At 43.7% G+C, this 14,588-nt stretch overlaps 1 protein-coding gene across 1 annotated transcript; it reads right to left on the reverse strand.

Annotated features, from left to right (window-relative positions):
* Positions 1,288 to 5,502, reverse strand: LOC8077531. Its single transcript, XM_002463407.2, has 7 exons — positions 4,856 to 5,502; positions 4,631 to 4,742; positions 3,776 to 3,938; positions 3,100 to 3,248; positions 2,863 to 3,014; positions 1,771 to 1,885; positions 1,288 to 1,662 (listed from the first exon to the last, which is right to left on the reverse strand). The coding sequence occupies exons 1-7, from the start codon at positions 5,485 to 5,487 to the stop codon at positions 1,534 to 1,536; spliced, it is 1,452 nt and encodes a 483-aa protein (XP_002463452.2). The 5' UTR covers positions 5,488 to 5,502; the 3' UTR covers positions 1,288 to 1,533.

The raw sequence follows: 14,588 nt of genomic DNA on the forward strand, positions 1-14,588 counted from the left end.
TGGTCATGCTTTACACTAAAATAGCTAGGTTATAATAATAGTAATCTCTGCCTGGAATGTAGTAAAAAGATGAGGGGAAAACCAACACTTGTATAATGGCTGATTGGAACCTAAATTACATGGATTCTTCCACAGTTTCAGCGCATAGTCGAAAGGACCATACTTATGTTAGCATTGGTGTAAGGTGTGGAGAAAATTTGCAGCACAATCTCATTATGTTAAAGTGTTAAACTAATAAGTCTGATTGAATCTCAAGGGACCTTACACTGAAAATATCTCCACCAGCAAAAATATCTCCACCAGCAATACGATCAGGTATACTAATCCAACACACACCTTTATGATTAGGTATACTAATCCAGCACAGACCTCTTATTTAGTTGCACCGGCTATATGAAGTTTTAAAAAAATACCAGGAATTGAGAGAGAGGGAGAGAGATGAGCACCTGTGTGGGAGCAGCGGCTGTCGCAGGGCCCGGCCACGCCGGCGTGTCTAGATCGAGAGAGGAGGGGATAGTGGATAGCGTCGAGGCCCGCATCGGTGGCGCCATCACCCTAGCCGGCGCTGCACAGGGCCCTCTGCCGCGCCGCCATGGGTAGAGCGAGGGGAGAGGAAGGGGGCGGGGGCTGGAGCAGGGAGAGAGATAAGCACCAGTGTCAGAGCAGCGACTATCGCAGGGGCCCGCCCACATCGGCGTGCCGCCACGCCGAAGGTCGGCCATCGCGGGGGTCGACCACATCGGAAGAGAGACTGAGAGATCGAGAGAGGTGGGGAGAAGGGGATAGGCGAGGGAGAGAGAGAGGACGAGGAGGACGAGGAGGAGTTGGCGAGGGAGAGAGAGAGGAGGAGGAGGAGGAGGAGCGCCGGTGCCGCCGTGCCGCCGTCGCGCCTACTCCCGTTTCCGCGTCGGAGGAAGAGTTCGGGAGAGAGAGAGAGGACGGGGCGGCGTCGGTGGGAAGCGAGGGAGCGGAAGGGAGTCCGATAAAATATCTTCGTACTGTAGAAGTTGGTGGAGTAAACTTGGACCGTTAATTTTTGGATCCGATGGTTAGAGGAATTCTAGGCAACGTGGACGGGCTGGGTGGGCAGCCCCGCGTTCCACTTTGTATGGTTAAATTTAATAACAAAGAGGTAAAATTTTAGTTCACTTTAAATTTTCATCCAACATATAATCTTAAATTTACTTGGTCTTTGTCATTAGCTAAAAAAATTCCTAATCTCATTTTTACACAGGGAAGTAGAAACGGAAAAAGAAAAGAAAATTAGGAAAGGCCGATGAGCAAGACTTACCACCAAAAGTACAACTCCTACATCCTGCTTTACAATAGCGTTTGTGCTGTGCGATTACCAAATCAAGTCAGAGGAGAACAATCAAATTATATGTTGTGTGCGACCATCGTTTACCATTTCGAGTCGGATCCAGTCTCTCTAGTACGTATGTTTCTTTACAAACTGAGGCTGTGCCAACGGCAGGGTGGCACAAAATCCAGAGTCAAGACATATGCAACTCGTGTTCAGGATGGAACAAAGGCCTACATCTGCTCCTGTATTATGTTATAAACAGATATCAAGATCTCAACACTGATCAGGATGATGATAAGCCATTCCAGAAAATCTGACTTCCTGTTCTGAAGGATCTCCTGAAGAAACCTGATGTTGTGCTGCAGATTTCAAAACAAACACACATCAAAACATAGAGAAACAAACAGCTATAAAACACTCCAAATCAAAGATTCGTTCAGCCACTGAATGTTTTGCATCTGTCTTACCTCAACAAATTTCAACTTAAAATCAAGGTTTCCAAATCTCTGAGTTAGCTCGTATTCATCTCGAAGGTATTCCCAGATTTGAGCATAGTTTGCATTCTTCCATGCTATGTCTGACCTGGATGGAACCCACAAAGTAAACATGTGCTCTAATAGTATAAACATACAAGTTCAATTCAGTGTCAAAAAATGCAACTATGCCAGGTAACACTAAAACAAGGAGAAAAGTGCCAAAAGAAATAATACTGACAACTTAAATTACAAGAAAAAAGATTAGTCGAATTCAGATCTCAGAGAAAAACTAAATTAATAATCTTTTTGAACTCGCAAAAGCCAGGCCAAATGAAACACTTTTTTTTTGTGTCCAGACAAGGCAACTAATCTCAGAGGAACCACACAAATACCATCTGAAATATGCTTAATTAGGGTGTGTCTAGTTCCCCATAAAATGCAAAATGCCAACTACTTTGAAATGATGGAATGCAAGATGCCAAAATTTTCAGGGTTATGTTTAGTTCCATCCAAAATGCAGAATTTATTGACGTCATGAGGGCCTCTTGGGGCTCTTTTGGGCTTTTTTTGGCTGCTTGAGGCCACAATCCAAAATGGAGAATAACCACCTTTTTGCCAAAAATTTTGCATGGTGTTTAGTTCCATTATGCAAAATGATGGATCAAAACCCAATTTTTTTTGGGATGAAAGGGGAACTAAACACCCCCTTAGTAATTTGGGCTCATTTTTTTTACAACAATTATGCAAGATCGATTTTTTTCCATCTACTTTGCAAACCTGTATAGAATCAGATGAATCTAAAGGTAAACTAGAAATAAAGCAAAAGCTTGTCTCTGATATTATTGAACTAAGCAGCAGCTTCATGGACACCAGTATACATTTCTGACTACAGGACGCATGGAACATCCACTTCTAGGGCAGGAGAATGTACGTGCAACGATCAAATTCAAAGAACAATAACACAACCAAACGTTTGAAAAGGCCAAGAAAGGAGATTAGCCTTTAATTTTGGGGTACAGACCATGGAATACTCAGATATTTGCATTTAGGAAAACTGAACTGCTCAGCATGAAGCTAGGATACCTCTCAAAGAGTCCAAGCTTAAGAATAACATCAGCCAAGTTAGAGTTAGCCTTCCCTACAAGCTGGAAAAGCTTCTTCCTCTCCATAGTGAAGGTACCGGTTTTTTCCATTCCACGATTGATATCTGTGAACTCAGCTACCATTCCATCCACCTATCAACGAAGATAATTAATCAAATTGATTAGTATATTCCTTTTATGTATCATAAAAACATCTCTGCTACTAACTTGTACATACTTGACGGATATAGTAGTCAAGAGCAATACTCTGACCCAGGACACTTCCAATTGTACGGATCCCATCAATACTCAGATCCCTAAGCACAATATAGTCAAGACCACCTTGCATCCATGTCTCTAAGGTGGGCTTCTCAACAACAGCATAATCTGCAATTGGAAGATTTTGAGATTGTGTCCACAGCAATGCTAACGATTAGACGACACGACAGCACCCACATGATAAATGCAAAGAAGCAGCAACCAAAAAACTCATGATGATTGGTTTAAGTTGCTAGGAAAATATTTGCTGAAGCAAATGTCATGTGCTATTTGCGAAATCACGAAATAGGATTGCAAGCCTGAATAACTCAAGGACAGTTCTCATCACAAAACAAAAAAAGTTTCCATAAATTCTGGGCACTGTCATCTATAGACTGCAAACCATAAAATACAAATATCATGGGATATTTTTGTTTGTGGTCATTGATCAAAGGACTCTATAGATGTGAAATAGAGTTTAACTTTCTATAGATGTCTCTCGTACCATGTGACATATTTTACTTGTAACGGTATCAACCGATTCAACTAATTTAGGATAGTACTAATGAGATGCAAATATTTAAAGTGTTCGAAGCAGATAAAAAAGAATGAAAACTCTACTCGCTTAGGAAAAGTGTGTGTGTTCTTGGGCTTACCGTCCTTTCTCATCTCTGGAAGTAAACCCGATGCATGCTTCTCAACAATTTTCAAGTATCCATCTGCTTCATGATCAGAAACATTGAACAGCACAATGGACCCATATTGGAAAACGACCATGTAGTGGCAATGGCTCTCATCTATGACGCCAGACTTAAAACCCTGTGAGACAATTCGAATGAGATAAAAACCAACCCAGAAAGTCTACCCAGACTCTGACAGGTCCTTAACAAATCATCTCAGAAAATAAAGACAGCCCTTTTCAAATGAATATGATCGTGCAATGACAAATGGTGATGCTACAATCAGCTTGCAACTGTGTTCATGGTATAGTAAAATACAAGACATTGAGCTCAAAAGGAGCTTAATATGAACATATTTATACAAAGGCAATCATCATATGCTACCAACATGCCATGCCAGGAATCAATAAAAGACAGACTCAGCTATATCCAAATTTACAATTGTAGGAGCATAAAATCAAGAATGAAGCTTTTAGATAGCTCTGATAAAAAGGACACACACAAGTTATGAGTATATACATGAATCCAGATAGGTTGGGGGCACTAAGACTGCTGGAACAGTTTGATGCAGCGGCCTACTGTGGTGTTCACATTGAATATTGACAACAAAGGCATGTAAAAAACAAAGCGCAGTACCTTCCTTGGATCTTAAATTTTGAAAAAAAAAGATCCTAGAGAATAGATTCACTGAGCAGAGCACGGTAAAAAAATTTTATCATCTCAGCAAAGTGAAAGTAGCTTTGCAATTGATCACTTACCAATTCCATGGTGATGAGAAAATGTGTTAGAATCTAAATTAGATGTGTCATTAGGAGAGCAGGGAGTATCTACCTCGGGGTCTCCCTTGACATCGTAGTATCTAAGGACAACGTAGTTGGTGGCACGCGATGTCGGTGGGATGACATTGAAGGAATTCTGGGACTGGAGGCTCCGCAGGTCGATGCTGCGGGAGAGGGAGGCCCCACCAACCATATATATCAGTTAGTTCATCACCAAACAGAGAAAGCAGAGTAGCGGAGGAGGGCAAAGGAGTTCTAACGCTCAACGAGCCGGTACCTGGTGCATAGGAAGAATGCCTTGACGGGGACGACCCGTGACTGGTTCTCCTGCGCCACCTCGAGGAGGTGCTCGTGGTAGTAGGACTCGTCTTCGGAGGCGAGATCCTCTGGCGGCGGCGGAGGCAAGGGCGCGGGCGGGGGTCCCTGGTCCTTGGAGTTGAGGTGGTCACTCCCTGGAACGGGGGCGGGAGCCGGGGAGACGGAGGCGAAGGGGCGGTGGAAGAGGACGCGGGATGGGGCGCCATACGGATGGGAAGGCGGTAGACGGCGCGTTCGGAGGAGGAAGGAAGATGGGAGGCGCGGAGGAGGCGGCGGCGGCGGCGGCGGGGAGCGAAGAGCTAGGGTTTGGAAGGCTCTCCCTGCGGCGCGGGAGCGGCAGAGTAGGAGGGGCCTGAGGAGGCTTTGGAGCCTCGACGACACCTCCATGGACTGAGAAGCTCTCTCACTCAGGTCTTGGACATTGCAAGAAAATGGAGATGGATGGAGGACGCCGACGCCGACGCGAGCGCGAGCGGAGGGCAGAGGCGGAACGGAGAAGACAGGGTCGGTCACGGGGTGGGCTGGGCTGGGCTGGGCTGGGCTGGGCTGGGCTGGGCCATGTTCTTCCTTGAGGCTCACGTCCAACTTCATGGACTGGGCTCCCGCCAAGGCCTATTTCCTATTAGGACAGGGAGGTCCAGCCAAGTCAGCCCAGCCCAGCCCAGATCAAGGATAGCAATAGGATTCCGTGTGTTTCTGTCAATTCCTTTTCTCACACCGTGAGGAATCATGTTAAGCAATCATCAAAGAGCTTTTTATCAGTGTTCCATTATAAAAGTTTAAAATGACTCTGTACCATTGAAGTTTCAAAAAGTTTCTCAGTACCTTTGTATGAAATTTTCTTTCTCCAGATGCCATTTGGGTCAATTTTGCTTGTAACAGCAGGTAACGGCCAGCGGAAAAGACAATTTTGCCCTCTGTTATAAAATGCATCAAACTTTTTATTATTTCTTTAGGTGCCACTATATTCCTGTGATTTAAAAAATCACCCTTTTCTCTTTACCATTATGACAAAATTCATGGCAATAGCTATGTGTGCATGTGAAAAAATTTAATAATTATAATAATAAATTTAAAATCGATTCAAAATAATGGATAATTGCGACAACCACAAAAAATATTTAAACTAAATACATTGAGACATAAACAAGGTCCAAATGTATCATGACATGAAATCAGCTTTTCACAACCACACGTAAAAAGCTCATCATCAAACTATGACTTGAAAATTGCAACCGGATTCGGTGTTCCTTTCTTGGATGTTGTCTAAGACCCCTTGATAGAAAACAAAAATTCCTTTTCCCATGGCCCCATCCAATCCAATCAGCTAAATTTACGGATATTTCAATAAATCTATTTCCTCCCCTTTTATCCATATATGCATTTATTCCTTTTTCTTTTCCCAGATCTACTAAAATGACAACAATGTTCTCGTCTTGCTTCTTTTTTAAAAAATTGGGTGACCAAACCCATGTTACTCCTCTTCATCTCTCTTACCGCTGCCATATATGGCACCTATGCTTTGGGTAGTCGAACCGGATTGCATATTTTGGTGATCGGAATGGCATGAACGCGCACCATATTTTTATGATTACGAGGTTAGATTCATCCGAATCCTTTTGTTTAGTTGAAAGGTTAGTTTTGATGGGTTCAGGCCTATCCCACGCAGGGCCAGTATATATGCCATCCTCAAATCATCATCTTCCTCTATCCTTCCTTTCTTGCGTTGTCGTTGCTTCATGCTAGGCCTGCCATCGCAGTGTTGTTGATGCGCCACGCCCGCCAGTCACGTCATGCTTGTGTGTCGCACTGTTGCGGCATCTCCAAGGCTTGTTGTTATTGTCGTGTCGTGCTCGCTGCTGCCTCGTGCCATGTTGCCGCTGCATACCGTTGCACGTCATTGAGTATCAAACATAGAGACAAAGTTCAGCTATGCGCTAGGCGGATTCTAGGCGGTGACCCTCCGCCTAGCGCCTAGGCAGGAGTAATCGCGCCTAGGCGTTCTAGGCGTTTCCCTAGGCGCTGGGAGGAATAGGGGAGGGGAGAGGAAGTGGAGCAGGGGAGGAGGAGCTGCCGGCGGCGGAGGGGAGATGAGCAGGGGAGGAGTTGCCGGCGGGGGGAGAGAAGATGAGTAGGGGAGGGGACTGACCTTGGGGCGGGGTAGCAGTCGACGGTGGAGCAGGAGGACGGAGGAGGCGGCGGGGATTTCGCGTGATTTCCCACGACCGAAGCCATCCGCGCGCGTGCGAAAGGCCACGTCGTCCACCTCCGCGCCGCGCCATCAGTCTGCGGGGGCGAAATTTTGTGGCTCGCCCAGCTCTGTGACCGCCTCGGCGCCGCCCAGCGCCTAGATACCGCCTACCCCCCTAGGCGAGGCGGTTACCCCTCGCCCAGCGCCTAATCGCGCCTAGGCGCCGCCTAGCGGAACTATGCATAGAGATACTAGTGGCTGGCGCGCGCCTTCGCGCGCAATGCAGACAGTGAGTGGGAAGCAAATAAATGTATATCTGATCCATGGACAACATGCAGGTTTATTACGCATATGGGTGTTCAACTGTTCACACAGTGGTTGGCAGGCCTTGAAATACATAGGGAAAGACCTGATTTACGTAGTAGACAGATACAAGCCGATGGTTCTAATTAGACTACGATGAGATGAGCTACTGCTCACTGGCGCGTGTTGATTGTTTGATACAGATATTATACAAGAGTAGTGATGACGTTGTTGCAGGCTTCTGTTGGAGTAATTTGTGAGATGTTGCCTTCTACTTCTAATCCCATTCTTAGTTGTAAGAGTCTGACATTTTTGTCGATGAAGCTCCAGACATTTCTGCAAAGATGTGGATATGTTGTTTTTTTATGAATCTGGAGGGGCCTTGGCCCCTGCAGTAACTTTATTTAAAAAAATAAGTCTAGTGAAGCAGTTACAATTGGGAGTTCAAGATACATCGAAGGAGTAGAAAAAAAATGTAAAGTAAAGTACAGTCTAAGATAAGTTTTGTATCCATAATTCAAATTCCTGTTTGAGCTGCATTTTGATCCTGTAAGAGACCAACCCTACTTCCTTTAGAAAAAGAGCTTTCACTTCTTGTAATCCCAGCTGATTATTGTTGAATATCATTTCATTTCTGACTTTCCAAATTGTCCAGCACATCATTATTATGACAATCATGAAGAATCTGGTTTGGGCTTGGTCCTTGATGGCTGTGATGTTCTGAAAAGTTGACCCTGCTGATATTGTTTCAATGTTTATAAGGCCCCAGCATTGTTGAGCAAAGGGGCAGCCCCAAAAGAGGTGTTGTGCCGTTTCCTCTTGTCCAGTGATGCAGATTTCACATGAGTAGAATTTTTCTGGTACTTAGTCTGTCATTTAATAGTAGCCAACATAAAACCTTATGCTTAGGTTGGCATGGAGACTTCCAAATCCAATGAAACGCAGGTTCAATTTGCTGGTGGCCCATTAGTCTTTTGTAGGCTTTAGAGGAGCTGTATACGGAATTGTTGCCAAAGAAGGTCCAAACATCATTCATTTGATTGTTTATCTGGACCAAGGACATTGATTGTTGCAGGAGGGTGAACTGTTGATGCGCTGCAAGAGAGAGCGGTAAGTTGAAAAGATCTACGCAATTTTCCGTGGCTAGTGCTTTGTGTAGTGTGATGCTCTTATTTTTTGCAAAGGAGTATAGTTGAGGGTATGACTCCTCCAGTGTCCTTGTTTGCCATTGGTCGTGCCAGAGGAAGCATGTTTTGCCGTTGTTTATTTGGATTTGAGCAAAACCTTTGAACAAAGGAAGTAGCTTGATAATACTTCTCCACCAGAATGATCCTTTCCTGGTATGCGCAGGTAGCCTGTTATTGCTGTAGAGTTTCTCCCAGACCATGTGTACCCAAGGGATCTCCTTTTTATTGAAGAATTTGTCCAAGTTTTTCATCAAGAGTGCTTGGTTTTGGGTCTTCAGATCGATTATTCCAAGACCCCCTTCACTTTTATCTTTACACACTAGCTTCCAAGCTACTTTAGGTTGTCCTGTCCCGTTGGCATTGTTTCCCCTCCAAAGGCAACTTTTTCTGAATTTATCAATCTGTTTAATCACTGCCTTTGGGATTTCCAAAGTGCACATGTAGTAAGTCGGCAAGGAAGAGAAAACTGCATTTGTGACTTGGAGTCTGCCAGCTTGGTTTAGAAGGTCAGAGATTCCCCCTAACCTTCTTTCACATTTATTTACCAATGGAAGGAAGTCAATAATCCTTGGTTTGGTGGTACCCAGGGGTAAGCCAAGATAAGTAAAGGGGAGGGTTCCAGTTTGACATCCAAAGGTATTTGCCAACAGCTTCAGTCTTTGCTCAGGAACATTGATTGGAAGCATAAGAGATTTGTTATAGTTAACCTTGAGTCCTGTTGACTGAGAGAAATTGCTTAGAACAGTCTTAAGGAAGAACAACTGTACCAGATCTCCCTCCATTATGATCAGAGTGTCGTCTGCATACTAAATCACAGGAAAATCAGTGTCACATTGGAGAGGGATGGGTAATTTCAAAAGGTTCATGTCCTTGGCCTTATTTATTAGATGTTGCAAGAAATCTGCAGCTATGACAAAAAGTAGAGGTGATAGAGGATCCCCCTGTCTGACACCCCTTTTACAATGGAACCTCTTCCCTGGTTTGCCATTGAGCAGAACTGACGAGGTTCTTGAGCAAAAGATATTCTCCATCCATGCTATCCACTTTTGTCCAAACCCTTTTGCTTGCATGATTTTCAACATTGCCTGATGTTCCATTTTGTCAAATGCTTTTTCAAAATCTAGTTTCAGTATAATTATTTCCTTTTTTGATTGATGACACATGTGTATATATTCAAAAGCCCAGGCTAGACAATCCTGTATTGTCCTTGATCTAATAAACCCATACTGATTCTTGTGAATGAGTTTGGTGATTGTGCTCTGCAGTCTTACAGCCAGGATTTTGGTTAACAGTTTGATTGAAGTGTTAAGTAAGGAGATGGGCCTATAGTCATTCACTGTCTGAGGATCTTGAACTTTTGGGATCAAGGTTATGTATGAGCTGTTGATACTTTTGACGCAACAGTTGTTGTCGCAGAAACTTCTACAAAGGGCATAGAAGTCTTGTTTAATTACCTCCCATGAAGCCTTTGTGAATTCATTGTTGAAGCCGTCTGGGCCTGGAGATTTGTAGTTTGGCAGTGATCTAACTATTGAATCCACTTCTGTGTTCGAGAAGGGCTCGTCGAGGAACAAGAGGTTGGTACTTCTCTGAACCAGAAGTTCAGGCTCTATAGTAAACCTTGTAAACTCTGAGACTCCCAATCTTTCCTTGAATTCAATCCAGATTAGTTCTTCCTTCTCATGGTGTTGTGAAATCTGCTGGCCTTGTCTGTTGATCAGATGAGTGATTAGCTTGTTTCTGTGTTTTATCGATGCATGTTTAAGGAATTGTGCCTTGTTTGTGTCAGGCTGTGTAAATCTTATTTTGGGTCTATATTGCTGTCGTGATTAGGTTAGGAGTGGGTGTGCAAAGTGATGTTTGTAGTGTTATTATTGTAGTATCTGAAATACTATTATTTGCAGTATTGTTGAATAAGGGATGTAGCTGTGACTAATGATAGAGGCAGTGTACTGTGATATACCTCAGTGTCGGGAGGTTGCCTTGTTATGGTCGTCACAATCTAATAGCTCCATTTTCTGGTCGGTATCAAGGTCTGAATATCGTGCAGGTTTGAAAGGTCCTTGTTTGGTTTTGGTAGTTGAGTGACAACTTAGGTGGACTAATAGTGTTTATGTGAGATACACAGGAGATTAGTCCACAGATGAAGATGTGATGATGGAGGAGCTCATTGCATATGAGACATGACATGTGAAAGGTCCTTGTTTGGTTTTGGTAATTGAGTGACAACTTAGGTGGACTAATAGTATTTATGTGAGATATACAGGAGATTAGTCCATAGGTGGATATGTGATGATAAAGGAACTCATTGCATATGAGACATGACATGGAGTCATGTGACCAAGGTGGAGAAGATCAAGATGAGGCTTGGCTCGATGGACTAGTTGCAAGTGTGAAGGGCAAGTCAGAGGCTTTGAAGCGAGGGACCGCGTGTGACGGTGAAGCTTGAGCAAGACTTGACGTCGATGGACCAAGGCAATGGTGAAGAGCAAGTGAGGTCAAGATCGATGAACCAATACGGTCATGTAATGATATGAAGTGGATCATATCATTTGTGATTGGTTGGTGCATGTGTTGCATCAACATCGAAGGAGATGGAATGAAATACGCAAGGCAAAGGTATAACCTATAGGGCATTTCATTTCACCGGTCTAAGTTGAGTAGAGAAGTGGTTGACCGGATTTAGGATAGATAACCGTACTATAAAGAGGGGAAATCTTTAATTGCAATGGTTATCTAGTGCCACTAAGTGTGAGTTTCTTTTGCATATGCATTGCGCTTAGTGACGTGGTGAGAATACTTGAGAAAGCCCTAAAAATTATTTGTGAAAATGCTAACTTAAGTGCTCAATTGTTTTTGGTACTTGGTGGGAAAGTTAGCACTTTAAAAAGGGGTTTTGAGTTGGAAAACCGAGCTATTAGTCTTGCCCAAACAGCAAGGGGTCGATCGGAGTTATTCTCTACCCTACCTGGATATTCTAATATTTGTGCTTGCAACAGAGAGGGGTCGGTTGGAATTTTAGCTGCCCCGCACTGGATATTTTTCAAAACTGGAGTTCACCCACGCCAACGGTCAAATGTGTGTTTGCTTGGAATTATTTCCTACCCGCACTGGAATTTCTTGCGAGGCTGAATCTGACCGTTGGGAGCGCGAGCTGAGGTATTTGGGGCTGCTGCTGCCCTCTTCCTCCTCACTTCTGTCCCCATTTTCTCACTTTAGGAGAGCAAGCAAGTTAGGGTTCCTCCTCTCCTCTCTCTCTCCCATGGATTTGAGCTGAAATTTCTTAGAGAGATTGAGAGCCCTTTGTGGGTGTGGATGAGAGGTTGAAGATCCACCTTTCCCCCTTCCTCTCCCTCTCATGCTTGGTGCTATTTTGAGTGAGGGAGTGAGAGCCTAGTGTGTGCATTCGTTATTTGCATTTGGTGGCACTAGGAAATCTTTGTGATTGGGGATTTCTTGTTACTCTTGGTGATTGCCATCACCTAGACGGTTTGGTGGATTGTGGCTCCGTTTGAAGCACGCAAGAAGATTGTGTGGTGCTCCGGAGGAGGATTTGTGAGGGGTACGGTGCTCACCCCGCGGGGATCGCGAAGAGCAACTCTATTGGATTGTGCGTGTCATTGAGCTACCTCACTTGTGGGTAGGTTCTTGCGGTGTCCTAGTGAGGACGAGGTTCGTGTAACACCTCTTAGCCGCCGAACCACCAAGTGTTGGTCGACACAACGGGGACGTAGCTTGGTGGCAACCAAGTGAACCTCGGGAGAAAATCATCGTGTCAACATTGTTCTTCCTGTTGGTTTGCAAGTCCCTAACCCAAGCTTATATTTACTTCATATACTTGTGCTTGTGTAGTTGCTCTTGTAATTAGTTAGCTTGTGTAGCTTGCTAGTTATCTTCTTGCTTGTGTAGCTAGAAGTAGATTCCCTTGTGTGACTAATTTGGTTTGTGTAACCTTGTTAGTCACTTTGCTTAGTTTGTGTAGCTAAGTAATTTGCGCTCTCTAATTTGGCATTGGTTGCCTTGTTATTGAGCATTGCTAGTGAGCTTAGGAGCTTTGTGCTTTTGCTTACTAGTTGTGTAGGAGCTCCCCGTTTTGCAAAGTACTAGTGGCATAGGTTTGTGTGACCTTGCTCCTAGAATTGGTTAGGCGAGCTCTTGCTAAGGTAGCACCTTGTTTGCTTGTTTAGGATCTTTTATAAGGTGCTAGAGAACTTAGATAGAGGGGTGTAGTCTTGGCTAGACCGATAGTTTCAATTCCGCATTTGTTTCGGTTAGCCAGCGTGATAAGTTTTTTAGAAAGGACTATTCACCCCCCCTCTAGTCCGCCATCTCGACCCAACAAGTGGTATCAGAGCTAGGTCTCTCATTTGTGGTCTTCACCGACCCGAGAGGATGGCGGCTTATGGGTTAGATGTTGAGTGTCCACACATTTTTGATGGCACACACTTTGCACGGTGGAGAAATTGGATGCAATGCAATTTTAAGTTTATTTCTCCTCAAATGTGGTGGATTGTAGATGTGGGCTTTTCTTGTGCAATTGATAAAAAGGTTGCAACTCAAGCGCAAAAGAAATGCCTACATCTTGATTGCCAAGCTACTAACATCTTCTACTCATCCATGAAAGATAATATATTTAGTGAGATCATGGATATGAAGTCCGCCCATGAGATTTGGGTATTTCTTAATGAGAAATATGGGGCGAAATCCAAAGAAGATGATGTGCCAAAGGTTGACGCAAATGAGGATGCTGAGCATGACCACAACATGGTGGTTGTGGAGGATTGCTCCACCTCATGGTCAAGTGATGGTGATGATGATGCTACCACAAGATCACTTGACAAGGACAATGATGATGCCACAAGTGATGCAACCAATGATGCTACTCCATGCACACTTGATGGTGAAGATGATGGCTACGAGAGTGATGCTTCTACAAGCTCATCCACTACACCACATTGCTTCATGTCACATGGTGACACTAAGGTACCTATTGGTGGTGTAATTGTTGATTGTGATGATCCAAATTTTGAGCTTGTATGTAGACTCTCAAAAGCTTTAAGAAATGAGTTAGCAAAAACAAGTAAATTGGACAATGAAAACTCATTTTTAAAGACCACATGTGAACAACAAAAACATCTACTTTATGTTACTACTTGTTCACATGAGGAGCTAAAATTGGCTCATGAGGAACTTTGTGTTGCTCATGACAACTTGGTAAAAGATCATGCTTTTCTCACTAAGAAGCTTTTCAATAAAGAAATTAAAACCAGTGAGAGCTCATCATTTGGGTCAAATGATCAATCACATATTGTTACTAACCCTTGTGATGTAGGAAAGAAGCATGTATCCACCTCTTGTGATGATTTATTATCTATGCCATGTTCTTCACAATTAGATGCTTGTTCTACTTCTATGTCTTGTGAGACTAACCTTTTGAAGGAGAACAATGAGCTCAAAAATGAAGTGAAGAATTTGAGCAACAAGTTAGAGAGGTGCTACTACTCAAAAGTCACCTTTGAGCATATATTGAAGACTCAAAGAAATTATGGTGACAAGTGTGGCCTTGGCTTCAAGAAGAAGATGACAAAGGGCGAAAGAAAGCAAGAAAAGAGGATGAAGAAGCTACTTCAAAAGAAGCTTTCTCACACCATGTGTTATCATTGCCATGAAGTGGGACATCTTGCTAATGGTTGCCCAAACAAAGAGAAGCTCAAGAAGATGAAGGAAGCAGAGAGGCTAAAGCATGTCAAGTGCTTCAAGTGCCGCACTTGGGGTCATCTCTCCTCAATGTGCCCAATCAAGCAATTGGTGAAGCATAAAGTGAAGCCTCAACCAAAGCCACAAGTTAGGCAAGAAAAGAGACCCCAAGAGCAAATCAAGATCAACCGTGATGGTGATGACTTGATAATGAAGAAGAAGAAAACAAGAAGGGGTGGAAGAGCAAGGCATCCAATGCAAATCCAAGATGCCAAGATGATGAGGAAGGATGATGGACACTTTGCCTCGAGGTG

The sequence above is a fragment of the Sorghum bicolor genome, chromosome 2 (genome assembly GCF_000003195.3).
Source record: "Sorghum bicolor cultivar BTx623 chromosome 2, Sorghum_bicolor_NCBIv3, whole genome shotgun sequence".
NCBI lineage: Eukaryota > Viridiplantae > Streptophyta > Magnoliopsida > Poales > Poaceae > Sorghum > Sorghum bicolor.

Coding starts and splice junctions, on each gene's coding strand:
- LOC8077531 (XM_002463407.2), bottom strand. CDS start 5,487: ATGAAGTTGGACGTGAGCCTCAAGGAAGAACATGGCCCAGCCCAGCCC. Junction 4,743..4,855: donor GCATTCTTCCTATGCACCAG/GTACCGGCTCGT, acceptor CCTCTCCCGCAG/CATCGACCTGCGGAGCCTCC. Junction 1,663..1,770: donor TTAAGTTGAAATTTGTTGAG/GTAAGACAGATG, acceptor TGAAATCTGCAG/CACAACATCAGGTTTCTTCA.